The sequence below is a fragment of the Marmota marmota genome, unplaced genomic scaffold (genome assembly GCF_001458135.2).
Source record: "Marmota marmota marmota unplaced genomic scaffold, marMar, whole genome shotgun sequence".
Classification (NCBI taxonomy): Eukaryota; Metazoa; Chordata; class Mammalia; order Rodentia; family Sciuridae; genus Marmota; species Marmota marmota.
The window spans coordinates 9,318,498-9,345,680 of NW_026000240.1; the positions used below are offsets into that span (position 1 = coordinate 9,318,498).

At 43.4% G+C, this 27,183-nt stretch overlaps 2 protein-coding genes across 14 annotated transcripts in view; one reads left to right on the forward strand and one right to left on the reverse strand.

The window, feature by feature from the left end:
* Med12l (mediator complex subunit 12L) overlaps positions 1-8,141 on the forward strand; it is a 260,868-nt gene extending 252,727 nt beyond the window's left edge. For 10 of the 13 annotated variants that reach the window (XM_048794071.1, XM_048794075.1, XM_048794070.1 and 7 more), the window contains 2 exons: positions 1,900-1,998; positions 7,486-7,810. In XM_048794071.1, coding sequence (XP_048650028.1) covers positions 1,900-1,998; positions 7,486-7,776 — 390 coding nt within the window. In that variant the 3' untranslated portion in view covers positions 7,777-7,810. Of the gene's footprint in view, positions 1-1,899; positions 1,999-7,485; positions 7,811-7,872 lie in introns of those variants that run through there. The other 3 variants (XM_048794076.1, XM_048794077.1, XM_048794078.1) reach the window with 1 other exon arrangement.
* A 2,236-nt stretch (positions 8,142-10,377) lies between these two features.
* Igsf10 (immunoglobulin superfamily member 10) overlaps positions 10,378-27,183 on the reverse strand; it is a 29,867-nt gene continuing 13,061 nt past the window's right edge. Inside the window, exons 6-7 of the mRNA XM_015486911.2 lie at positions 26,191-27,091; positions 10,378-13,508 (exon numbers count right to left, since the gene is read on the reverse strand). Coding sequence (XP_015342397.1) covers positions 11,600-13,508; positions 26,191-27,091 — 2,810 coding nt within the window. The 3' untranslated portion in view covers positions 10,378-11,599. The remainder of the gene's footprint in view (positions 13,509-26,190; positions 27,092-27,183) is intronic.

A 27,183-nucleotide genomic window follows, 5' to 3' on the forward strand; every position in this document is an offset into this window, starting at 1 on the left:
AACCCTCTAATCTCCAGTTTGTAATGGAAATAATACTAGTGCCTTCCTCTCAAGTGTGTAGCAAGGTTTAAATAAGGAAATTCAGGTAAAGCACTAGTTTGGTCATGTTGCTATTAATGTTTTTACTAACGTGACTGTTAATACTCAAGAGTGGTATTTTCTTATATCATCTTTCCGCGCCCCCCCCCCCTCGGTTCTTAGGATATATTTCAGAATTTTTTAGGACTGTTATTTGTATTTTTTTATTTTTTTTTATTTTTTATCATTTCCAAGTCACCAAGGAAGGTGGCAGCGCTGTCACTTTTCTACTTTCTGCCTTGGTATTCTTCAGACCCAAGAGTAGAGAACCTGCCTCTCCTGGGGGCCGGGGGCTTCTGTCCCTTCTAGTGTGTGTCCTGTGGTAATTCTTCTTACCCACAGTATATTCCTCAGAGATTCAAACAATACTGGTTTGCTCCTGTGAATCGGTTTCTCCTTTTTGGGGATCGACTACCTCCGTGGGGGACAATCTTGATGCTCTGAAGTCACATTCATCTCTCGTGAGGTCTCTTGTGAGGCCACAGAGCCGTGGGGAGCCTTGGGGAGCCTTGGCTTCCTCGTGCTGAGCATCCAGTTCAGTTTGTGTTGCTCGTGTGGGGAGTGGCCCTGGCCAGGGCTCTGCAAGGTTTTCATGTCCTCCACCATGGTCCCTTAGTGTCTGTCAGTGGCTATTTATTACCCTTCTCAAAAAGGACAGATAATTTGGGGCATAGCCTGTAGACCAAATGGAAAAAATGAAAAGGATGAGAATCTCTGGGTCTGTCACCCCCAGGAAGAAGTGTTTGGACGGAACACTTGTTGAAGGTCATGGGGAGAAAGCAGTGGCTCCCATTTCCTGAGTCACGCCTGGTGTCTGGCCTGTGGCTTCTGTGACTCGGAAGGTTTCCCAGAGCTGAGCATTTGAGCCAACCTTGTCAACGACATGGTTCCAACTTTACACTCATCATTTGTGCCAGAACATCTTCCAGGCATCCTTTAAAAAAATTAAGATTGAATCCTCAGGGGTCTCCTGTCATATATCACAGGGAAAGAAGGGAGGCTCCCTGTAGGTGCTTGTCCCCTGGGGTTGTGAGGCAGGTAGCATGCCTGTGGAAGGGCACATGGCATGAAGGAAGCCACACAGCAGGTGCACAGGGTGTCCCTGTCCCTGTGAGCAGTGTCTCCCGTGAGCAGTGACTCCCGGGGGAGACTTGCAGGACTAGGGCGGTCTGAGAAGGCTTTCAGGAGGGACATATGGAGGTGGATTTAGGTCTTGCCCTTGACAGTGTTGCCAGGGGGCAGGTGGAAGAGGCAGGATCTAGTCATGCTCCCATATGATATTTTGGTCAATGACCAATTGCTTATATAAAAGGTAGTCCCATGAGATAATAATGCCCCCTAGTGACATTATAGCCTTTATTATCACCTTAGCACAACACAAACATCTTTGTGGTGATGGTGGCGTAAAGACACCTGTCACACTACCAGTTACAAGTGCATAGCACATACAGTCAGGGACTGGACGTGATTCTCGGTGATGACCAGGAGTGACGGGGTCCGACGTCTATGTTGGCGGCGGCCTGATGGGTCTTGTGTTCGCCACGTCTCTGGAGGGTATCACCGTCTCTTTTGCTACACACAGTCTGACTCACACCCCCAGCCTGGTGTGTGGTGGGCTACGCCATACTGCCTGGTTTGTGCAGGCATGCTCTGTGACGTTGGACAGTGACAAAGTCCCTAAAGACACATTTCCCAGAACGTGTCACCTTTGGAAAGCCGCACATTTGTTCTGCAACAGACAGTGAGATAAACTGTTAATGGAGCTTCAGGGTGACATCCCCCTTTCCTTTCAAGGGCATAATCCTTTATCTTTCTTTGCAGATGCAGCAGCCCCAGCAGCCCCCCCAGCCCCAGCCGTCTTCACAGCCCCAGAGCCAGCAGACCCTGGGTCTCCAGGCAGTGCAGCCCCAGCAACCCCTGGTAAGGCCTGTGTCCGGGGACCACTTGGGTTTCGTAAAGGCTGTTGCCTTCTCTGCACCTGTCACTATGGAGAATTGGAGTTTCCTAAACGTGCCAGCAGCTTCTCTCTAGGACCGTGCCAGGGTTGTGGTGGTGGTGTTGGTGTGTTTGTTTACATAGAAGGGTACAAATAAATATTTGGGGTTCGATAGGTGACAACACTTTCCTCTTTTAAAAATTTGAGATTATTCCACAGAATAGATACTTATACTTATAAGCAATATTAGGTGATGATATAGTTTATCTGTTTAGAAGATATCTGGAAATATCTGAAAACAAATGGAAGGGGAGGAAGGAGGTGCCAGGTGCACTCCGTCCTCCAGCGGAGGGCTTACGGGCTCTGCCAAGATGGGTCACTGGTCACCTCATTGGGAGGCGCTGGTGCAGGTGGTCTTGGGCACAGGGTCTGAAGGTGGAGTTAAGGTAGGAGCTTGTGGCGAGGAGAAGGCTGTTAGGAAGGACTGGAAATAAGGGATCAGGTGGAGCACGGGGTGGACCTCTGGCATGGAAGGGTGGGGGTCGGCTTGAATGGGACATCCCGCTCCTTCAACGAGCCTCTGAGATCAAGAGGAGGAGCTAGACTGGCGAAGGCAGAGACTGGCCGGATGTGCTGGACGCCGGCTCCCATTCCTTCTGCGGAGGTGTCTGAGGTGCGCTGCAGCCCACTTCACAGGTCCCTTCCACAGTGGAGGTCGCACATGGACATCCCACTCACCCTGAGGCTGTCAGTGGACATTGCGGGCCCTGCTGTGCACGACCCATACCAGAGGCTCTTTGGACTCCCTGGGACCTGCTGTTCCACCCAAGAACAGTTAGTTTGAAATTATTTCAAACTAACAGAAATGTTCTAAGAATAGTATAAAATTGCCCTAAACTCTTCCCAGACTCACTGGTCAGCACCCTGTGCCATCCTGCCTTAGCCTATGCCCACTCCTCCTCCGTGTACACCTCCCCTGGTCTGCACACAGGAATGGGTCGCAGACACGTGCCCTTCCCTGCTAAATACCTCAGTTTATTTCTCCAAAGCAAGGCTATTCTTTCACAAAAGCATGATATGGTTATTAAGATCAGGAAATAGGACATGACTCGGCGCTCTCATCTGTACGTCTCCTGCCAGTGCCCTTGTGTCTGTGGTGACAACTGCACTGGTCTCTCTGGACTTGGGATCAGCTTGCCCTGGGTCTGGCTCTTGTGTGTTCTCCACCTTCCACCTGGACCGGTTCCAGCCCCAGGCCCACGTGTCTTCATGATGGTGGCACTCCTGAGACATGGAACATTGCTCTGTTGGCTTAGCTGCATAGGTAGTTGTGTTTAGAATCACCTTGCGCATTTCTGAGGCGCATCACAGGTGTCATTGTCCCTCTCAGTGAGTCACACTAGAATATACACTGGTCCTTCATCGGGGATGTGACTTTGATCCCAGTGTTTGGGGGTGGTGCCTGGTAGGTTGCTCCTGTCCAGATCCACTGACGACTGCTGTATTAACATGCAGTTTGGGGGCAGCTGGGTACTGCTCATCTTGCTGCTCACCAAACCTTCATGTGCTCCTGTCAACGTCTGTCAAGTCACTCCTGCCTGAATCCACCGTCATGCGGCGGTGGCAGAATGGAGACTTTCACACTCTATTTCCTGCCTTTAATGGTTGGTATTCTGTTTTATGATCTTTCCCTTCTTCCCCTAAGTTATTTTTATTTTAGTGTTATTAATTTTCCTCCATGCTGGGGACAAACCCAAGGCCTTGCACAGGTGTGGCGAGCACTCTATTCCTGAGCCACATCCTACCCTGCCCTTTGAATTTTTTTATTTTGAGATAGGATGTCACTGAGTTGCCCAGGCTGGCCTTGAATTTGTGATCCTCCTGCCTCAGCCTCCCTGGTAGCTGGGATTACAGGCATGTGCATCTGTGCTCAGCTGTTATGTTTTAAATATGAAGTCTAACATTTGGCCCTTGGCCTTTGAATTGTAACTTCTAGGAAGAATTTAAATTCTTCCTGCAACTTTGCTCAGTATTCTAACTGGCATCAGTTAGATTAAAGTTGGTGATTTTAAAAACCTCTTTCCACTAGGTATGTTATGACATCAAGCAGTACTGACACATAGTAGCCTCACTCCTTTCTTCTTTTATACAACAAAACACTCTGTTGGTGTTTGGCCAGAAAGCCAAAAGATAAACCACGTTTCTGTAAAATATGTTATAATGAGTGTTTGAAATATTTGATGCTGACCTGGCAAATTCTTAGCCTTTTTTTTTTCTTTCTAATTTAAAACCAAGACTTCTCACGCTGTAGTGCTCTTATTAACTAGGAGCAGAATTATGCAAAGTTAGTTCTAGTGGAAATAACTATCATGTAATTACACCTTCTCAGACATTTATTGCAGATTAGTGAATGGGCACTTGACTAGTAATTATAGGGAATCCAATAATTTGAGAATTAAAATTTCTTTGGCTACTAAGTAGTTGCATGATGCCCCTGTTAACAGAAAAGCAGGCTACACTGAGCCCTCCACTGTCTGTGACTGTGTGACAGTAGAGTGTTCCACATATTCAGCTTTTTAAATTTTGATTGAGGCATGTATAGAAATAACCTTATGGGAGTCATATGATATGTGGCTTATAAATAATAAGCTCTCTATTTAATCTGCATATTCAATTCATGTGTTTTCCCTGTATATTGACAATCTGCATATTTTTTCATTCTGGTGTGACCTAATGCCCTGAGACTGTTGTACTTTCTTAAAGAGCCAGCCTTTGTCTGGGGGCACAGGTCCTTATGTAGTGACTGGCTTCAACTGAACACCTGGGTCAATACCTGCAATTATGCAAACGTTGGCAGGACCTCTCCCAGTGGTCTTTCTCTTTGGCCTTTCACCCTCTGTTATTAAACCTCATTCTGGTTGACTTTTAATAGGAAATATATAAAATATGTATCAAGGATATGAAGTTAGTTTATTCTTAGAGGGTAATGCTACGTTGAGTCACAGATGGACATCAGCACCACGTGCCTCACATGGAATACATTATCATTTGTGTGTGTATGGTAACAGAGTTGGTTCTGTCTCAAAGCTCTCTTTACAGGAAAGGGTAGAGATTATCTTGAAACCTCTTACAGATTGAGCAAGTTAGTCGGAGCATGGCATATGACTTTTTCCTCATGCTTATGGGAAAGAATGTCAGAAAAACAGAAATTGTCACTCATAGTGATTTTGCGGGACAGTAAAACCCACAGCAGACTTTTTAGAAGGCTTTTGTTCTCAGCTGAAGACTTTAATGCCGTCTTGATAAGCAAATGTCTTATTTTTTATTTAAAGCACTATGTTGTAGTTAGACTATAACATTTACAATTACAGTACGGAGACAAAAATATTATAAATGTATAATTCTTAGGGTAGGCAAGGAAATTTAAATTGTTTTTTTAAATTTTAGATGTTTAGACCTGGATTGTGGTATTTCAGGGTTGGAAGTTACAGGGGAAGTCAGTCGCCTGGACTCTTGGGTTGTGGCTCTATTTAGTGTGCTGTGTCCAGCATGCCCATGTTTGTACACTCGGAAGTTCACGAACACGGTCCTGTGTTTGTGACTCCTACAGCTCTGAAGTCAGTCCTCGGCTGCTCTGCGTGGTCATCCCACTCACAGTTTCAGACATTGTTCTGCTGAGGGAGTTTAAGATCTTTCCTCTTCTTTTTTGGTCTTGTCACAATAACAGAGTAGAGTATATAATAAGGAGAAAACATCTCTCTAGCGGCTACACGTTCACAACAGCAATGGTCAAAGCCTTAGCCGTAGGAGCAGAAACCACATGTTCCCTTTGATCTTTTAGGATTCACTAGGTATATCGTATGCATCAGGAATACATTTATTTATATTTATGAGAAACATCTGAGCAGACCCAGTGTGTGGTACTGGCCCATGTACTGTGTTCTGTCCCTCCCTCTGCTGGAGGAATAGCAGTGGGCCAACTGTGGCAGGGGGTTCTGGTTCCTGCCCTCTCGAGGGAGGGGTAAAGGTACCAAGCATGGTCCCTGTCCCCAGAGGAGCCCCAGGAGGTGATCAGCAGCAGCACTGCACGTGAAGAGGGGCATGTGGCTGCTGGGCTCCTGGTAGAAGAGGCCCAGGGCCTGTCTTAGTTTGCTGGGACTACTCCAGAGAACATAGTCAGTGGCTTAAACAGCAGAGATGGACAGTGCCTTGCTTTTGGAGGTGGAAGCCCAAGATCAGCTTATCACCAGGGCTGGCTCCCAAGTGCCTAAGGCGAGTCTACCCATGCCTCTCCCACAGCCCCCGTGGCTCATGGCTATCTCTGACCTCCTGGGCTTGCAGACCTGGCCTTCTCACTGCATGCACACCTGTGTCAATTCGCCTTCTTGGGGACACCATCCTGGCCTAGATCCCACTGTATGCCTCTTTCTAACTCCATCACCTTTATAAAGACTAAGCAGGTCACATTCTGAGGTACTGGGGGTTGGACTGTGTCATATTGTTTTGCAGGCACAGTTCACCCTGTGACAGAGGTCACAAGAGAGGTTGGGAGCCTTGATGGAGGAGGTGGATGGTGGTCACCTGGACAGGCAGCTGGTTTGAGTGGTTGCTCTTTGGCTCCTCCCTGTTGGTCTCTTTTGACAACTCAGAAGATGGCCTCCCCGGGCAGCCCCATTGCCCTTTGAGACCCTTTCAGGATCACCTTCGTTTTGTGCCATGTTGTTGCAATGCTAGAGATCAATCCAGGGCCTCTCACATGCTGGGCAAGCACCTGAGCTGTGTCCCCAGCCCTGCACTGCTTCTTACAGCCACCAGGAGACCCCCATTCATGTCCCAGCACTCATCCATGAGCTTCCTGGATACTAGCTACTGCCTGGGCTCTGCAAGAGCCTGCGTTGCTCTATTTGAAGCAGGCTTTTAAAGGGCAGAGGAAGGCAGCTAAGTATTTACTGAATAAGTTTGATATTTATGCACCGTGTACCCAAACATTTTAATCAAATTAGACAGTTCTGCAACCAACCATTTCAAATCTATAATCATTCCCAAGTGTTTGAAAGCTGCTGTTTCCAATTAAGGATGGCTTGAAGGGACAGGACAGACAGGGAAGTGTGGGCTAGTGGCTACTGTGTCAGAGCAGAAGGGCAACTTTTGATCATCTAGCCACCTGGTGGAGGTGAGCGGACAGTGGTCTCTGAACTTCCAGGCCCCTCTGGAGTGTTGCCCTCCTGCATCAGGACTTGTAATAGATGCCAGCTAAGGCAGAGGGCTCTCTGGAGTGGGTGGGCACTTCAGCTCTGTATGAGATGTGCCAGGGCCTAGACAATGTTGATGTGTGTACTCTGGGTATGGCACTTTTGTCTTGAAGTATGGAAAGGTGCCTTCCAGACCATCCGACCCCAGGATGTCACCTGTGTTCCTCAGTGACTGGCTCTGTGGCCTAATTTCTGTCCTTTCTCCTATTGCAATTGCAGTTCCCCAGGCCAGGCTTGCAGCAGACCCAGCAGCAGCAGCAGACGGCCGCACTGGTGCGGCAGCTCCAGAAGCAGCTTTCTAGTAAGTCCTCGTCTGGGTGGACGAACTGCCTGTCCTGTGTGAGCTCAGAGGGAGACACCCTGGGGGGCCAGTTACACCAGCCCAAGGCCTCGCCTGGGCAGGTGTGGGATTCTCCTGTGGAGCTGGGTCCTCTGCTGAGTTCGGTGGTGCTAGTTGGATCTTCCACGAGAGGCTTCCAGGGCGAGATGTGCCGTGGGCAGTGGGTCTGATCCCTGCACCCGAGGTGTCCTGAGAGCAGTAAGAGGAAAGCACTTACCTGCAGCACACTTTGTACCTGTGACGGCATGTGACTCTTTCTTTCACAGGTAACCAGCCGCAGCAAGGAGTGACTCCCTACGGGCACCCTTCACACTTCTGAATCGGGAAGACAACCTGCAGTTTTGTGTTTGCACTGAAAAGTAGAAAATCAGAGTTAATGTGTCAGTCATCCTGAGAATGTCCCTTTGGTCTTTCATTTCTTTGGTTTCTTATATTTTATATTTCATATGGAGGTGTTTAAACAAAAAGCAAAGGAGAAGTTGTGCTTTGCATTCAGCATTGAAGGAGGTTTGGCAGTGTGGCTGATGGCTCAGGCAGACCTTTGAAATTGGTGCTTTTTCTTTTTTTTTTTTAAAGTCTCCTAGGTACAGAATGAATTATGGTGGGTTTAAATATTTATGGGTTCATTAATGATTGTTTTGCTCTTTTGCAACTGTGCTGGACCAACTTCTGACTTGAAAGGCAGATCAGGTCTTGACAGGAAGCAACCCATTCATTCTGCATTCACCTGTGATGGGCAACTGGACATTAATCTGCGTCATTATAATTTGAAATATTTGTAATTTCATGAGCACTTTATAAACTTTCTTATTTGTGTAGGACTTTGCTTTGCTTTTGTTGTGGTCAAAGGTGCTGAACCAGGTTGTTGCTTAGTGACTTCTACAATCATGACTTCCATGGGAGCCTCTTGGAAGTTGCTGCACCTGACTTTGTTTTCAGTGGTGAGAGCATGGACCAGAGTCTTCAGGAAGGTACAATATGTCAACCTTAAACACCTGGAAGGACCACCGTGGAATCGTTCCTGTATTTACTGCCAGTTTTGGGAAAATGACTGTCCAGATTTGGTTCTCTAGAGCTTTATGCCACCTAGAGTGAAAATCTCGCAGCTGGCTAGAGAGTCCACAGAGCTCAGACTTGACATGGTTTCCAGAGACCCTGGCCCCAAAGTCCAGAAGGCTCTGGTTTTCATAAAAGGTGTATTTGCTGTTAATTTTGTATGGTAAGTATTTGCTACTTTGAATTTAATTATTAATGTTGGTGTCAGTCTTGGTTGTGTAATGCATATACTGTATTTATAAACTGGTGCAAAAAGCACAAGTAAATTATACATTAAATTTATTATAAAGAAATAGTAACTATTTTAACTTTGTTCAAGTATGTGGTAATTTGCTCCTATTAGAGTAAAGAATACAGTAAATTATTATCAGTTTGTGTAACTTAAGAGTATTCCATATAATATTTTTTTAGATTTAGATGCATAAAATTTTGAATGTGAAAATTGCAGGGCATTTTAAAAAACACATGTGGGGGATATCTTCCCATGTTCTGTGTTACTTCATCTTTTTGCCATATGATTTTACATGTAGTCACACATACTGTGAATAGATTCGTCCAATGAACAGACCACATAGAACTACTTTTTTTAAAATGTAGCTAGTTCCACTTAAGTAGATCATTTCTTTTGCGAATCATTCTGTAAGTAATTCACATCTTCCTGGGTGAGCTACTCATTGCAGTTTGACTCCTGCCAATGACCTCAAATTCACGTCAGCTTCCTGTGCTATGGCAGCATCCGTGTGAACTGCTTTTGTACACTGTGAAGACATTCACTCCAGCCTGCCCCAAGAGGTGTTTACTCTGGGCTGGAACAGACTTTGCCAAAACATTAAAGACCATTCTTTTCACTAAATTAACATCCTACCTGCTTTCAGAAGATGTACCTTTACGTTTCAGCTGCTTGTATAGATCAGGTTTTACCCTCTCCAGAATCATACTCAGAGTTCATGAAGTTATTTTTTTTCTGGAGTGGTGGGTATGTCTGGTGACTCATGGGCAGAATCCTTGAAACATGAAAGTTGTGCCTAGTGAGCGAATCCTATTCTGTTTTTGGTCCTTGTTTAAGAATCATTGGTATTTTGAAGGCAAATTTTCAGTTTGAACCATTAATCGTTGTAGCTCAGTATTGCAAACAGTGGCAATACTGTGTGAGGAGTGAGTGTTATCATTGCATAGCGTTTGTATGCACTTTACATTTTGCAGAAGTTTATTTATTAATCATTTTGCACATGAAAGCTATGGGGAGTACCTTTGTGGTTGCATTAAGGTGAGGAAGCTAAGTCTTGAGTAAGTCCCTATAAATCTGAAACGCTATGAAAGGTTTAGGAAGAACTAGAGCTGTTTTCTTCTTGTGCGTTATAAGGAAAGCAATTGGAACTTTTAAGTTAGTCATATTTCTCTATCCTGACATGTTTCTTTTGTAGCAAATGCATTAGTTTGCATTAAAGTGCTCACAAGGGAAAGCCCTGATACAGAACCTTGTGATTTGCTCGGTAAGTTGCAGAGAGATTAGACTAATAATACAGAGACCCCAGCCCATTTAAGATAAGATCTTGAAATCTAATGGAAGTGGGTACCCCTATCAAAACGCCTGGATGTGAGGACCCCTTGGACACACCACTTACGTCATAGGCTTGTTCCTCATCAGGTTGCCTCCATCCTTTTACCTACCCATCTTGGTTCAGCAGTAGAGGGAGATCACTGTCCAAGTGTCCTTTGATCTCTTGCCACGCACTGGATACCCAGATTGGTGGCAAACAGGTGACCTCTGAAAGGGAGTTCATCCTCATGTCTCAAGTGACTGGCAGGGCCAACGTGTCTCAGTGTCCTTAGCTATTTGTATAAGAGCCATGGCTTTTTCCCATTTATAAGGCTCTTATAATCCTAAAATAATAGGTACAGATGCTGGAGAAATTATATTGGAAAACCCCAGCCTCTAGAATTAGAAAAATAAATCATAATGTCCCCCAAATTAATTCAGATTGAATTAAGCGTGCAATACAAATAGTGAATTACAAAAAGCAACATTTTGTGTAGGGTTGATCAAATTTTAAATACAGTGAAGCTTCATTATATAATAATTTAAACTCTCCCAAACATTTTCCCAGTGCATAAAGAATTATTGCATAATGAAATGAAATGCCCAAGAGGAAGATTCCTCCCCAGAAAACTTTCCTTATGAACAGCTCTGAGCCAGGAGTTCCCGAGCTAGAGCTTAGTCATAAAGGAGCTTCATTGTATTTTAAAATCTTTTTAATGGACAGATTTGGACAAGGATATAATCAGCCCCTTTTCACATTTTATGGTGTGTGCTAAATTGCTTTTTACAGGTGGAAAAATTAGCCTGCATTTATTTTTAAATCAGTTATTAAAACGTTTTTGTATTCCCCATCAACGAAAATTGTCATTGTGAACAAATGATAATTTGTCATCAAAACAGTTCAGTGCTTGTTTTCTGTAGGTTTAGCAAAATATTCATAAACCAATGACAAACTCTTTATACATCAAGATGGTGAGTTTGCATAAGGACTGTAGATTTAATCTGCCCCACTGACTGTCCCCAGTGCCATACTTGTAACACTGATAGAAGGTGACACTAGGCAACTGGTAGTAGAAAGAAAATCGGTTCATTCTTTACTGAAAAATTCAGGTGCATTAGCCATTTGTTATTTTATAGTGGACCATTTCCTCTTAATGTTTGTTATTTGTTGGCAAAATAAAAGTGCCTTAAGTTAAAAGTTTGTGTTGAGATCCATTCAAGAAATCAGTATCAGTTCATACTGCACTTAAGTCTTTTTTTGCATGTCCATTGTAAATTTAATATTGTAAATGTATCCAAGTTCATTTACATGCCTATGGCTGCCTTTGATTAAACTTCTTCCAAAAAATAAATTCTGTCCAGATGTTGACTTTGTTCAGTGCTCCTTTCGTTTCATGTCAGATGACTTGAATGTAAGTTGCTGCGGAGTCACTACCGAGGGCATTCCTGGCTGTGCACCTGTACAGCCCCGAGTCCCAGGTCTGGGGATTCGGAAGGACTAGGGTGCCTTGCAGGTGAAGCTGCTCGCCCCCCTGGCTCCTCCCTTCTCTTGCCCTTGAGTGCTGGGAGTGGACAGGCATTTCCCAGGTGACTTCCGGCTTGGGGACTCCCAGAGCCACACAGTGGAGCTGAAAGGCCACTCCTGTCCTTGTGAGGACGCTCCTGGGAGGGCGGTTTGTGATTCGGGGCGGGTAGGCCACAATCCTCACTGGAAGAGTGATCAGTGCCTGGCCAACGCTGTTTTGTGCCCGACAAATATAATTCCCCCCGTCGTGGGCCATTGCTTCCTTGATGACCAAGGTGCCATTTTCGTGCAGGGTGTACTTGCCATTACTTTGAGGCCTGTCTAGCACAGAACCACCTGGCATGGTCCATTTGATGTGTGGCTTTGGGATTCCATCAGACACACAATGCAGCCATAGAGATTCCCCACCAAGGCCCCTTACAGTCCCTAGTGCGTACGTCACAATAACGGGCTTCTGCCCAATCTCTAGTATGATCAGTTTCTCAATGTAGCCCACTTGGTTCCTAGCTGCACACCGATATCTTCCTGCCTCTTTCCGAGTTGTCTTATGAATGAGGAAGGAGCCATTGCTTGCTACCAGATATGGAGAGAGGTGTGGTCCGTTAGAAAACTGGGTGCCGTTGGGGAGAATCCAGATTATTTCAGGAGGTGGGTTGCCATCCACAGAGCAGTTCAGTGCTGTGGGCTGTCCCAGCTGGGCAACCACTTTTTCATTCAAGGGGTTTCTGAAAGTGGGTCTCCTGAGCATCTCCAGGACCTCTAACCGCACCACCAGCTTGCTCTCTCCCCCTTCGTTCCGAGCCACACAGATGAAGTCGGCAGAGTCGGAAAGCCTCACGTTCCGGATTTCCAGGGTTCCGTTGGCATGGACTGTGACTCTGCTGCCGTAGTACGGGGCCGTGAGGACGATGCTGTCCGGCATGACCCACGTGACCTGGGGCGGTGGCGTCCCTTCGGCTCTGCAGTGCAGGTGCTTTTTGGAATGCCTCACGGCCGTGGCTTTCATGACCGTCTTGTTGGCATAGATGCCGTTGATCATTGGGGGCCTGCAGTCGACGGCCACTGTGTATGTCTCGGTGTCATGCCCACTGGGGTTCTGGGCCACACACACATACTCTCCAGAATCCAGCGTCCTCACCTTGCTGACGGACAGAGACCCATTCGCGTGAACCGTGTACCTACCGCTGGAGGAGGAAATCGTGTCGCCAGATGGCAGCAGCCAGAACGTCCCTGGCTTGGGCTCCCCCACAACCTCACAGTCGAGGACGGCCGTGTCCCCAGCTTGGAGCCTCACGTTGGTCTGGTACCCCTGCCTTATGCGAGGGGCGGCTGTGAGCACGGTGAGGTGGACCCTCATTTCGTCCTTCCCCAGGGTGTTCTGGGCATGGCACGTGTAGTCTCCTTCCTCAGTGATCCCGACTTTGTGGAAGTACAAGGTCCCGTTGTCAAAAAGGGTGTACCTGCGGGCCCTGTGGCCGCTGTCCCGGGCTGGCACAGCCTGGTTGATCTTTCGTCCGTTCGGCAGACTCCAGGAGATCTCGGGCTCGGGGGAGCCGGAGGCCTTGCAGTCCACCTGGAAGTCCCGCCCCTGGAGCACTTGCTTTCTAAAGTGTGGCTTGTGGTGGATCTTGGCGGGCTTCAGCCTCAGGCTGACGTGCATCAGGGTCAGGTCGTCCCCTGCGCCGTTCCTGGCCACGCACAAGTAGTCACCGCCGTCTTTTTCTGTCACAGATCCAATAAACAGGGACCCGTTTGGGTAGACGTGGAGTCGGCTGCCCATCCTAAGAGAACAGAGACGATCTGAGTGCACAACTATTAGCAGTGGGAGAAGGTTTTTTTTTTTTTAAAAAAAAAGAATTTTTAGAAATTGACATAAAAATTGTTCACATCTCTAGGGTACCACCTGAGGTAGAAAGTGGCTCCTGTGGGTTAGCTCCTCCCCGAGCCTCAATGATGCAAGGACAAAAACTGTCCAGCGTCCGACGTGACATTTCCATACACAACACAAACTGCTACTACGACTGAGCTCATCTGTATACCCCTCACTGCAGGTACCTTTTGTGTATGTGTGATACACAGGATTAGCTTTGACACCTTTTTCTTAATCTGTTGCAATGAAAATTTAAACCAATCCTAGCTTACTGCTGTCTAAATTCTTTGCCGAAAGTGGGACAGGTACAATTTATTACAATCTAGTGGTGTTTTTTAAAAACATTTTAATGGTGAGAAGAATGATAGAAATAGGATTTTCTATACATCATGTTCCCTCGCTATTTTCCACATCAAACTAATGGGTGCACAAAAGTTATTTTGTGCTGTATAAATTAGTAAATAAAAAAAAAAAAATCTCATACAAATTTGTTATATTATTGCCTGGAGATGTTTTTTAAAGTGTGTTAGTAGCAAAGCAATTGCTGGATTGCTTGTTAGAAAAGAAGTTCCCCTCTGTTATAAAGAGCAGGCCAAGGTGGGTTTTCAGTGTCTGTGTTGGGCTGTTCTCCAGAGCCACCCCTGCAGGCCAGTTCTCCAAGGGCACAGCCAGGACACAGCCTGCGTCTCCACACTTCACCACAGGATGGCAGACCTTTCCTGGAAAAATGAAATCTGTTTTCAGAAATTCAGTTGGTGCTGATTGAGATCTTGATCGTGTCCTTGATTGTCTCCTTGACTGCAGTCATGGACACTCATAGGGGACAATCATGTATGTTTTATCTTATTTAAGGGCAACATGGGCTAAGTAAGTAGATAAATCTGGAAAGAAAAGGAAGAACTTGTTTTCACCGCATAGCTACTTACCAAGTCCAACAGCCTCCAGTCATTTATAATTCGTGAGGTTTGGGGAGTTCTGTGTGTGTGTAGTGTTATAAGAGGTGCTGTTGTTCATTTGGTCGTTCGAGCGTGGAAGGGATCTCCCTGGCATATGAACCAAGGCGCGATCACTGTACTGAGCGTGTTAATAAAAGAGAAAAAAAAGCACGGACATCTACACTGTTTCGAGATTCCCCCACTGTCACCGCGCAGCTGCAAGACTGACAGGTTTGACAGCTTGCTTTTGACCTCCGAGAAGCCCTGTGTGTTCCACGACTCTTTCCACAGCACTGCCACCTGCTGTGGAAAGAGTCCTAATTCTTTCCAAGAGCATTGGCTATCTAACTTGGCCACACATTAAGACCTCTTGTGCAGTTTTCTTATGCCTGGGTAGTGTCTTCAGAGTGGCTAACTGGATTGGTGTAGCTGCAGCTTAGGCGTCAGGACCCTGAAAGTCTACCAGATGATGTATTGTGCAGCAAAGGCTCAGAATCCCTGCCCTAGAGATTGGTTCTCAGTGCTTTCCCCTCCACCTGCGGCAGAATTGTGTGGGGCCAAATTTGTGATGCAGCAGATGGGGCCAGGGATCCAGGACCCTGTGGAGTAGATACTGTGAGTATCTACTTTAGGGTTTCACAGGGCCCATGAAAACCTATTTACCACAATGGGAACTGGAGCAAGAGAGAAGGCAACCTTCCTTTACCACCCTCGCAAGAAGATCTGACTGAAATGGGACTTGAGAGGCGACTGGCACATGGAAGGACTTAAAATCCAAGAAAAACACTGCTAGATTGTAATAAATTGTACCTGTCCTGGTTTTAGCAAAGAATTGAGACAGCAGTAAGCTAGAACTGATTTCAATTTTCACTGCAACAGATTAAGAAAAAGTTGCACAAATGAACAATTGAGTTTGAGAAGCAGCCTCGAATCTTAGTTTGCACTAAAATCATCTGAAGGGCTTTTAAGAACACAGATTGCTTGTTAAAACCACCAGCGTTTCTGGTTAAAAATGTTCTCAGGCAATTCCAGAACGCCTGGTAGGGACACTGCCCTCTTGAGAACCACTGATTTAGGATGACACCTGCCCCCCCCAAATCTGACAAGTGGGGGCTGTAGGATACAAGAAGAGCTACACATGACATGCAGCGGTTTCTTTTTTACACTGGTATTTTTGAGAGGATTTAGAAGTTTTCCCCGAGTTAAATAAAATTATTAGTAAGGATTAATGCAGAAAGAGCGCAGTTGAGAATCTGGATAGGAGTGCCCGGCCACCACTTTGCCATAGAGAAGACCCAAGGCCACGAAGGAAAAGCCATGTTTTGTGGAGCGAGAACTGAGAAAATCCTGATCATCTGAAAAGATGTGACACGAACCCCAAGGATCCCTGAACTGGAAAGGCAGTCCAAAGAAAAGAACTCAGCAGGCTGTAGCACCAACCTGGCTGCCACGCTGCCCACTGGAAGCCCACGACTGGCCATCCTAACTGAAGGAGGCTGCACTGTAGGTCCTGGTAGGTTTAGATGCAACTCGGGGACCTGGCTGGTCTGAGAGACTGCTCTGCTCTGAAGAAGGAGCCTACTTTGGGCCCGCATCCCAGGCGCCCAAGCCCATGCAGTTGCACCAGTCACTGCTAGATGCCATCTTGCCTTAGGGGCTGGTGGCGGGACTCCTGGTGCTGCCGGAAACCTTGGCTGGGTGTACTTCACAGGGCTGAAGACAGGTCCCTCAGCATCCTCTGAGGCTGAGGGTGGCACCCCTGGAAGCAATCATCCACTGTAGAGTCATGATAACTGCTTTCCTGAACTACTGCAGTCCGGGCAGCTGAGACACTCAGACGCTGCCATCAAAGATAAACACATCACCCAGAGACTACACCTTCCAGCTCCTCTGTGGCTAAACCAGAGAACCTACCCAACTGACATTCTATGTCCCATCTAAACAAAGATGTTTCCTTACAAAAGCTATTTCATAGAATTGGAAAAGGTAAACACAGGCATTAAGAGAGGCACACAAAAAACACGACACCTCTAACAGAAACATTAGTGCTCAAGACAGAGATCCCAGTAAGAAGGAAAACGATGAAGTGTCTGGGGAACAATGAAAAATAATGATCCTGAAGAAACTCAGATGCAACAGAGTCCAGATAGACAGCACAAAGAAATGAACCCAAGGCAACAAGAGAAAAAAACATTTTATGGAGATTCAGGATATGAATAAATTCCACCAAAGAGATAGAAATCAGAAAAAAAGAAAAAAGAAACTATCAGAAATCTTGGTGATGAAAACTTAAATGAAATTTTGAAAAATACAACAGAGAGCTTTTACAACAGACTAGATTAAGAGTTTCTAAACCTGAGGGCAGTTAATTTTGAATTAATCCAGTCAGATAAAAAAAGAATTTTAAAAAATGAAAAAAGACTACAAGACATATGGAACACCATTAACTGAACAAATATTTGCATTATGGAAATTCCAGAAGGTGATGAAAAGTAAAAGCATTGAAAACCTCGTCATACAACAGTAGATAAAACCTTGCCAAATCTTCAAAGAGATATGGACATCCATATCCACATACAAGAAGCTCAAAGGATTCAACTAGATCCAACCAAAACAGAGCTTCACCAAGACTATCATCACTGGAGTGTCAAAAGACCAGACAAAGAACTTGAAAGAGCGAGAGAAAAGCATCAAGTCACACAAAAGGCATGCCCTTAAACTTACAGCAGGTTTCTCAGAAGAAACTTAACAGGCAAGAAGAGAGTGGGATGATATATTCAAAATACTAAAGGAGGAAAAAAAAAGACCTTAAAAACCTTCCAGTCAAGAATACTATATACAGAAAAATTATTCTTCAAAAAAGGAGAAATAAAATCTTTCCCCAATAAACAGAAAGCAGAAATTGAATGAATTCATCACTAGATAAGCCCTACAAGAAATGCTTAAAGGAATCCCACAAGGAAAGAAAAAGACACCAACTGTCATGAAAACAAGAAATATAACAACAACAACAAAAGGTACACAAAAAAACTTTCCTGTCAATTATAAGGTTTCAATCAAAATCACAAAAGAATTAAAAAATGTGGAAAAGAACGAAAAATATACAAAATAAGCAAAATGCAATTGATAAACTGCAGGAGGAAGTTTATACCTATCTTGAATGTAAGTGGGTTAAATTCACTAAAAGGCAGAGAAGTTGAATGGATTTGAAAACATAAAAATATCCAAGTGTATGTTGCCTGTAAGAAATCCGCTTCCCTTGGCACAGATATGCACAGAGTAAAAGTAAAGGATTGGAAAACGATACCATGACAGTGGAAGCCAAAAATGTGCAGGAGCAGACATACTCAGAGATAAGTCAGATCTCTAATCAAAAACTAGAGAGACAAAATCTATCACAATATATTGAGGAAACAGATCAGTTCGGCAAGAAGAAATAGCAATTGTAGATACATATGCACCCACCACTGGATCACTCAAATATATAAAGCAAATATTACCAGATATAAAGGGAGAAATCAACTCCAATACAATAACAGCTGGGGGGTTCAGCACCCCGCTTTCCTCACAGAAAGATCATTCAGACAGCAATCCCACAAACATCTGGTTGGTATCATACTCTGGAGCAAATGGGCCTGACAATTTCATCTAACAGCAATAGAGTATATATATTCTTATCAGCAAATAGAACATTCTCCAGGATAGAATATAATATACAAATCTAGTCTTAGAATTGTTTTTAATTAAAATAATATCACGTGCTTTCTCAGATCACAAACTGCAAATTAGTAACAGTAAGAATGGATAATACAAAAATACATGGAAATTGAAGAAAATACTCCGAAATGACTAATGAGAAGTTAAAGAAATTAAAAATAAATTTAAAATGTTCCGGAAACAAATGAAGATGGCCACATATCAAAATCTGACAGCAAAATCAATACTAAAGAGGAACACTGATATTAACAAGTACAGACACTAAAGAGAGAAAGATCTCAACCTAAGAATTCACCTTAAGGACTTAGAAAAGAACAAATTAAACTCTAATTTAGTTAAAGGAAAGAAATCAGATTGAAGCATAAATAAAAAGTACAAAAGAGCAATGAAACAAAGAGGTAGTATATTGAAAGGATAGATAAAATTAACATACTTTTAGGTAAGCTAATCAAGAAAAAGAGAAGACCTAAATAATGATGAAAAAAGAGATTTACAACTGATAACACTACAGAAATAGAAAGAACTATCAGAAACTACTATGAATAATTATATGTTAAAAAACTGGAAAATCTAGAAGAGATGGATAAATTCCCCACACATACAATCTACCAAAACTGAATCAAGAAAAAATAGAAAATATGAACAGAATAATGAGCAATGAGTTAGAATTAAGACTCCCATAAAAAAAATCCAGAACCTAATGGTTTTACTCTGAATTATACCAAACATTTAAACAACTAATGCCAATTCTTCTTCAACAATAATAAAAATATGAAATATAATTCTTTTTACAAGGCTACCATTACCTTATACTTAAATCAGATAAAAATATTTAAAAAATAAAATTATATCCTCTAACCCTGATGAATACAGATGCAAAAATTCTCAAATATCTGCAAACCAAATTCAACAGCACATAAGAAATCTTGATAGCATACTATGATTAATTGGGATTTGTTTCAGGGATACAAAGATGATCAACATAGTGCAAATCAACACATCGTACAACACATCAAATAAAATGAAGGGCAAAAACCCTATCATTTCAATAGATGTAGATGTAGCATTTGACAAAATTTAGCATTCCTTCATCATAAACACTCAACAAATTGAGTATAGAAGAAATATAACCAAAAATACTAAAAGTACTGTATGAAAAACAATAGTCAATATCATACTGAATGGGAAAAAAGTGAAAGCATTTCCTCTAAGATCTGGAGCAAGGCAAGGATGTTCACTTTCACCACTTTTAGCAAGAGCAATTAAGCAAGGGAAAGATAAAGGGTATCCATATTAGAAAGAAAATTTATCCACATTTATAGATGACATACGTAAAAAACCTAAATACTCCAAAGCTGTTAGAATTGATGGTGAATTTATAGGGTACAAAATCAACACAAAATACAGAATTTTTATATACCATAATGAACTTGCTGAAAAGAACAATCAAAGCAATCCCATTCATAATAGCTACAAAAATATTTATATAACTTTAAACAAGGAAGAAAAAGTTCTCTACAATGAAAGTTATCGGACACTAATGATAAGAGAAATTATAAAGGACATAAATGGAAAGACAGCTCATGTTCATGGAATGGAAAAATTAATATTGCTAAAATGAACTTATTACCCAAAAAGATGTATACAGTCAATATAAGCAAAGGGATTATAGAGTCAATACAATCTCTATCAAAATGACGAAGACTTCACACACAAAAAAAAACTCCTAGGGGCTGTGGTTGTAGCTTAGTGGTACAGCACTTGCCTAGCATGCATAAGGTATTAGGTTCAATCCCCAGCGTTGAAAAAAAAAATTCCTAAAATTTACATGGGATCTGGAACCACAAAGGATCAAGAATAGCTAAAATGATCCTGAGAAAGGGGGAAAAATTAAAAACCAGACATTATTTTTTTAAAAAAGCCAGAGGCATAACAATACCCGACTTCAAAACTTACTACAAACATATTGTTATGGTTTAGATATCAAGTATCATGTCCATGGTTTGGAATATCAAAGACTCATGTGTTGAAGGCTGTTCACCAGGACTGCAATGTTTGGAGGTGGGGATTTGGGGAGTAATTTATCACTGTGACCAAAATATCTGACAAGAACAACTTAGAGAACGAAAAGTTTATTTAAGCTCAGAGTTTCAACAGTTCACAGCAGACCATAGTAAAAGGGAATGGGGGGGGGGGAAGCTTTTCACCTCATGGTGGCCAAGAAGCAAAGAAGAAAGAGTTCAAGGGACTGCAGGGAAGATGAATCCTTCCAGGGCACACACCCAGTGCCCACTTTCTCCAGTCATACCCCACATGCCTGCAGTTACCACCCAGTTAGTCCATTCAAACTGGGTGGACTGATTAGGTTATATCTTTCATAATCTAATCACTTTACTTCCTATATTAATACAGAAGCTTTTGGGGGACACTGCATATACAAACCATAACATTTCACTTCTGGCCCCCCAAAGCACCTGTCCACCTCCAAGAGTCCCTTTAGTCTCAACAGCTCCAGCATTGCCTAAAGTTCAATCCAAAGTCTCCTTTCAGACTTAAAACTCTCGGTTGTAAGCCTCTGTAAAAACCGAATCAATTACATATATCTAATATACATTGGCACAAATTAACATTCCCATTTCAAAGGGAGGAAGAGGGGCATAGAAAGAAGGGATATGACCAGAGCAAGACCAAAACCCAGCTAGGCAAAAAGTCATCCTAGAGTTGCACATTAGCCTCTGTAGCACATGGCAGTGAGATGTGATTTCCAAGGGGCTTAGGAAGCCCTGCTCCTTTGGCCTTGCCAGTTGCAGCTGTTATGGCTGCTCATCATGCCTCTCTCCAGAGCCAGCAGCTTTCCTTAGCAGGTTACCTGCATTACTGGCATTTCTTAATCTTGGGGATCTCTAATGCAGTTTTATACTCAATTTTCTGGTGAAGCTGCAAGTTTTCAAAATCCTTCTGCTCTGCCTTCTGCTCCTGATTCTGACAATAAACTTGGCTAAAAGTTTCTACCAATATCTATGCCACTGCATGAATGCTGTGCTGCTTCAAGATTTCTTCTGCCAGTAAGTCTATCACCTTTAAATTTTGCCTCACACCAAGTCTCAGGGAATGGGGGAAATGTAGACAAGTTGCCAGCATGTAATGTGAATGGCCTCTAGTTCAATTCCAAACAGAATCCCCATTTACCTCTGAAACCTCATGAGCACAGTCTTTATTGTCCATGCTCCTATCTATACTCTGGTTTTCTAAGCTCCCACCAGAATTGCGCATTATGCTTCATATACAGCATTCTAAGAGTTCTCTTGCCTGCATCTCCAAACTTTTCCAAACTCTTTCTGCAAACCCATTCCAAAGGCTTCTGAACCATAGGGTCAAGTTAGTAACAGCAACGGCCCTACTTCTTGGTACCAATTTCTGTTATTCAAGTTCTCATTGCTTTGACAAAAAATATCTTACCAGAATGACTTAGAAGAGAAAGCCTATAGTTTCAGAGGTTCAGTCCATGGTTGACCAACTCTATCACTTTGGACCTGAGGTACGGGAGAACATCATAGTGGTAGAACAGATAGGTCACTGAGGACACGCCCTGGGAGAGTTCAGCTTTCCTGTGACCCCTTCCCTTTCTTTCTCTGCTACCCAGCCACTATGAGTTGAGACGCTCTCCTCTGCCACCACCTTCTGTCATGTTATGCTGACTTACCTTGGCCCAAAGCCATAGAGGTGGCTGATCATGGACTGAGAACTCTGAAACCCTGAGCCCAAAATAAACTTTCCCTCTTGAAGTTGATCTTGTTGGGTATTTTGGTCACAATACACGAGGGCAATGACCTCCTCATGGATAAACTGGTTGATAGTAGAATGGACTACTGTGAGGCAGTGGACACTGTAGGCAGGAGGGTCATGTTGACACTTGAAGTAGGTCACTGCAGACATGATCTGGAAGGATTTTTCCCTTTCTGCGCTCACTTTCTCTCTCTCGGCTTCCTGAATGCCCCGAGCTGAACAGCTTTCTTTCATCACACCCTTCCAGCATGATGCGCTGCATCACATCTGGCCCAACACAAAGGAATCAGCTGAACCATGGACTGAGAATGGAAACTAAGCCAAAAGAAATCTTTCCTCCAAGTTGTTTATATCAGGTATTTTGGTCACAGAAATAAAAAATGACTAATAGATTTAGTATCCAAAATAGCACAGAAGTGGCATAAAAATAGACAAAAAACCCAATGGAATAGAATTGAGAACATGGAAATTAATATGTTTATGCTGCCAACTGATTTCTAACAAGAACATATAGTGAAGAAAAGACAGTTTCTTCAATACAAGGTGCTTTCAAAATTGAATATACATATACAGAAAGACGAAACTGGATTTCTTTTATCATACACAAAAATCAATTCAAAATGAATCAAAGATCTAAATGGTAAACCTGAAACTAGGGAATTACTGCAGGAAAACATTGGGGGAAATGCTTCAAGACTTTGCTGTAGGCAGGATTTTGTTTTTGTGGAACTCAAAAGACATAGGCAACAAAAGTTAAAAAAAAAAACAAAAAAAAAAAACGAGATGACATCAAACCCCAAAACTTCTCCAAAGGAAATAACCAGTTTGAATAGACAACCTACAGAACAAGGAGAAATCTGTTCCAACTATTCATCAATCAAGGGATTGCTATTCAAAATATATAAGAAACTAAAACAAAAACAAAACAAAAATCCAATTGAAAATGGGCTAATGATCTGAATGGACTCTTCTCAAAGGAAGACAGAAAATGGCCAAGTATATGAAAAATGCCCAGGAGTTTAGCCATCAGGAAATAGAAATCAAAACCAAAATAAGCTGTGGTCTTACACCTTAATGAGAATGGCTACCTTAAAAAAAATGCTGAAGGTGAGGTGGAAAAGGGTAACTCTTAAATACTGTTGGTGGAAATGCAAAATTGGACAGCCATTAGGGAGAAGAGTGTGGAAATCCCTAAAACGCCTGAGGCGAGAACTACCATTGTCTTGCTATCACTCCATTGGGTACATGTCCACAGGAGACGAAATCATTATACAAAAGGATGCCTGAATTCCCGTGTTTCCTGCAGCACTCTTCACAATAGTACAATGTGAAATCATCCAGATGCCCATCAGTGGACAGGCAGATCAAGCAAATGGGATGAACATTCACAGTGGAACAGGAGTCACAAGAAGTCGTACATTTACAGCAGCACACATGGAACTGGAGGTCATTGTATTAAGTGAAATAAACCAGACATGGAAAGACATAGACCACATGTTTTCACTCATCTGTGGAAACTAAGAGGTCAACTTAGTAGGAAAAAGGAGAACAGCGGTTGATAGAGACTGGGGAGGACGGGAGGAAGAGGTGCAGGCGGCCCCAGCACACAGAGACCAGGAGGCAATTCTGGCTTCCTCAAGTACCTTAGGGTCACATGATCAAAACAATCTAGAGTGATTTCAAAATGACTAGAAAAGGGCCAAACTCCTGAAACACAGAAATGATTTGTGTTTGAAGAGATGCAAAGCTTAAGACCCTTATTTGGGTGCATGCACTGAGTTACCATAATGCACCCCACAGAGATACCTAAATGTGAGGTCTCAATTAAAAAAAAAAAAATTGGATGACCAAAATAATTTTTAAAAATTAATGTGAGCCCCTCAGCCTTTCCCAGGAAGTGCTTCTCAGATCACCTGTGCATAGGACTCACCTGGGGATCTTTCTGTTTATTTTTGTTGAGATTTTTTTTTTTTTTAAGTGCAGGTTTGACAGCAGCAGTTTTGGATGGAGCCTGCCCTGCACTTGTGCCAAGCCTCCAGGTCACAAGGAACAAGGTGTCAGAGGGAAGAACACTGTCTGGGCTGAAGCATAGGAAGACAGGCTGAGCAGTGTCATCTGAGGTCACTAAAGCAAGCTGCAGAAGGCTCTATGTCCAGGCTGCATGGCCAGTAGCTTCACTTACTTGGGCATGGCAGGGTGGGCTTGTCTCATCATAGCTATGATGGAAGTGTCCATTTTTAGAATTTAAACTCAAACTGTTCATCCTAACAAGTGGGAAGATGAGGGGGTTCTTTGGAGGGGGTGTGTGTTCTGTTATGCCACAGAAGTGCCCTCCTCCTTTCTGATAACTATCTGCTGCATCTGAATAAAGGATACCTGGCCTTTTTGCATAGATTACTTGTGAAAGAGTCCCTAAGTGTCCAGTTAGCAAACAGCTCTATTTCATTATTAAAAAAAAACAGAATGCAGGGCCTCTGGTGGGCCCAGGATAGGATCTGCGATCTTACATACTCTTGCCTTTTCCACGATAAGAAGATTCCCATGTTCCACAAATGTTTTCCCCAAACGAAAAGTAAACATCCTCCAGATTTCTCTGCTGTTTAACTCTCCTGACCAGCCTTTATGCTGAGATGCTAGTAATACATTTTGGAACACTCCCAGACTGCCTTTGGACTTACCTTTAAGACATTGCATTACATTTTCTCATAACTCAGATATGAGATTTCCACTCTCAAAAATGGACTGAACACTTCACAAATGCCAGGTTCTGTCTTTACAGCCTGCATGGTGAACTTGATCTGTAATTTCCATCAAAAGCATAAATGTGACACATTCAACACCTTCTACATCAGCTTCTGCATGGAGAGTCGAACTTACCTTCAAAATTATCAAGAATAACAAATAATCTCTGTTAAATGCAAATCATCCTCATGTGCTGTGGAATTTATTTTAAATGCATTAATTTTAATAAACAGAAGAATTTTTTAACATTAGAGAAATAGTATAACTTGAAGGCAAAAGACCGATATTTCGAAATTAAATGCAAAAACTGATAAGACATTGGACACAAACACACACACACACAAACACACACAGACATACAGTAATGGATATATGTGTACTAGATAACAAATACAAACATGTGGTCCTTAAAGTTCACGTTTCATTGCTCAGCATTTTAAAATTGTAAACCTAAACTAATTTCAATTTAATACTTAGGTAATTTTGATGACTTATTTGAAAAACTTCAAGATTAACATTGCTTTAAATTAAAGATCATGAAAAACTTAAAAATTAACATTTACTTTGAATTAAAGATCACAAATTCATTAATTATATTCAGTATCGACTCATTTTGATACTAGGAAAAAACCACAACTTCTACGCTTGAGTGTCAATTTATCTCTATTATTTCTGATTTTTCTACATATTTTCTATTAATGAATAAACAATATTTTATGTAAATTTATATGAAATGCTCATCCCCATCTTTTTCTGGCCTATTATAGAAAATCATTGCACAAAATTATGATAATTGCAAATGGCAAATATTAACACATAAGCTCTAATTATTCCTTTTCAAAATTTTATACAAGAAGCCAGCTATAAAGTGCGTATTACTATGCCTGGAGTAACTGAGCTGTGTGTGTCTGACCACATGGGGGCAGCAGAGGTCCTTAAGACATTGCACCTTGTGCAGGTCTGAATGTTTGGACTTTCACAAAGTGCTTTGCAATTTTAGGGAAGAAGAAATGAAATAGTGATCCAGGTTTCAAGTGTCTGCTAGGAGATTCTGACGAGGGTGATAATGCGCGTGTCCCTCTAGAACCTCAGCTGCCTCACAGTTCTCTCCTCTTTTGTATAGAGAAACTGTGCACCTTTACATGCTTACCCTTTTACAACTGTCAAGTATGAAGGCAAATGAGAATTTTTATCCTGCATTTAACTATGTGAACTCAGGATTTGGCCCTTAGACTTCAGCATGTAAGAAAACGGGTTTTTATATTCCAATGATCTCAGGTGGACTTGATTTCTTTAGGGAGAACCCTCTCTGTGCAGAACCCGTGGCTGGCCTCACTGAGTCACCCCTTCCCCTTCAGAAGCTACGACAGCTCGACAGACCAGCAGACCACTGCAACCACTGCGCGGCTTTACCTGTGCCACTGGTCGACCACCGCCCTGGACGGAAGCCTCCAGATTATCTTGGGTGTGGGCTCCCCAGCAGCTGAGCAGTTCAGTAGCAGTTCATCCCCCAGGTTCACCTCTGTCCACCTTGGGGAGGCAACCTCTATTCTGGGGCTGGTCTCCTGCCCCTCCACTCTGAGGGTCACCACCCTCCTCTCTGAGCCAGTGGAGCTGGTGGCAATGCACTCGTAAGTGCCCCTGTCAGCAGGGGCGAGGTTGCTGATGTACAGAGTCCCATTGGCACCTAAGAACCACTTGGCACTAGAGGCCTGCAGGGGTTTTACTTCAGTGCCGTCCGCGAGGACCCAGTGAACGAGGGGCTGAGGAGTCCCTTCTGCAGTGCAGGGCAGTTCCAAGCTCTCCCCCTGACGCCCCACGAGGACTTGCCTCTTCTGCTCTAGAATGACCGGGGGAGCTGCGATGACTTGTACCCTAACCAGCCGTGAATCCTGGCCAGCGGGGTTGCTGGCCACACACTTGTAAAAGCCGCGGTCGTAAATGCTCAGCTTGCGGATGACCAGCGCTCCGTCGGCGGTCACCAGGGCCTGTCTATTTCCTGTGGATGACTCGGAGACCACTGACTGGTTTGCAAGAATCCAGGAGACCGTAGGACTGGGCCTACCCTCTGCTCTGCATGTCAGCTCCACGGTGCTTCCAGAATAGACCGTGATCTCTTCAGTGCGTCTCTCCAGGATCCTGGGGGGATAGGAAACCACGGACAAGGTGACGAGAAGGTGGTCCGTGCCAAATGGGTTGGACGCTGAGCAAAGGTACTGTCCACGGTCCTGAATGCTGACCCTCTGGATAGACAGTGTGCCATTGGGGTGTACCTGGAACCTGCTATTCTGTTTCCTCTTTGACAATTCAAGTCCTGATAAGAAGAAAGAAATTCAAAGTTCAGATTGGAAATATAGAACTATCTTTTTGTTAAGCTACTGAGAATAAATACATTTTAAATTAAAA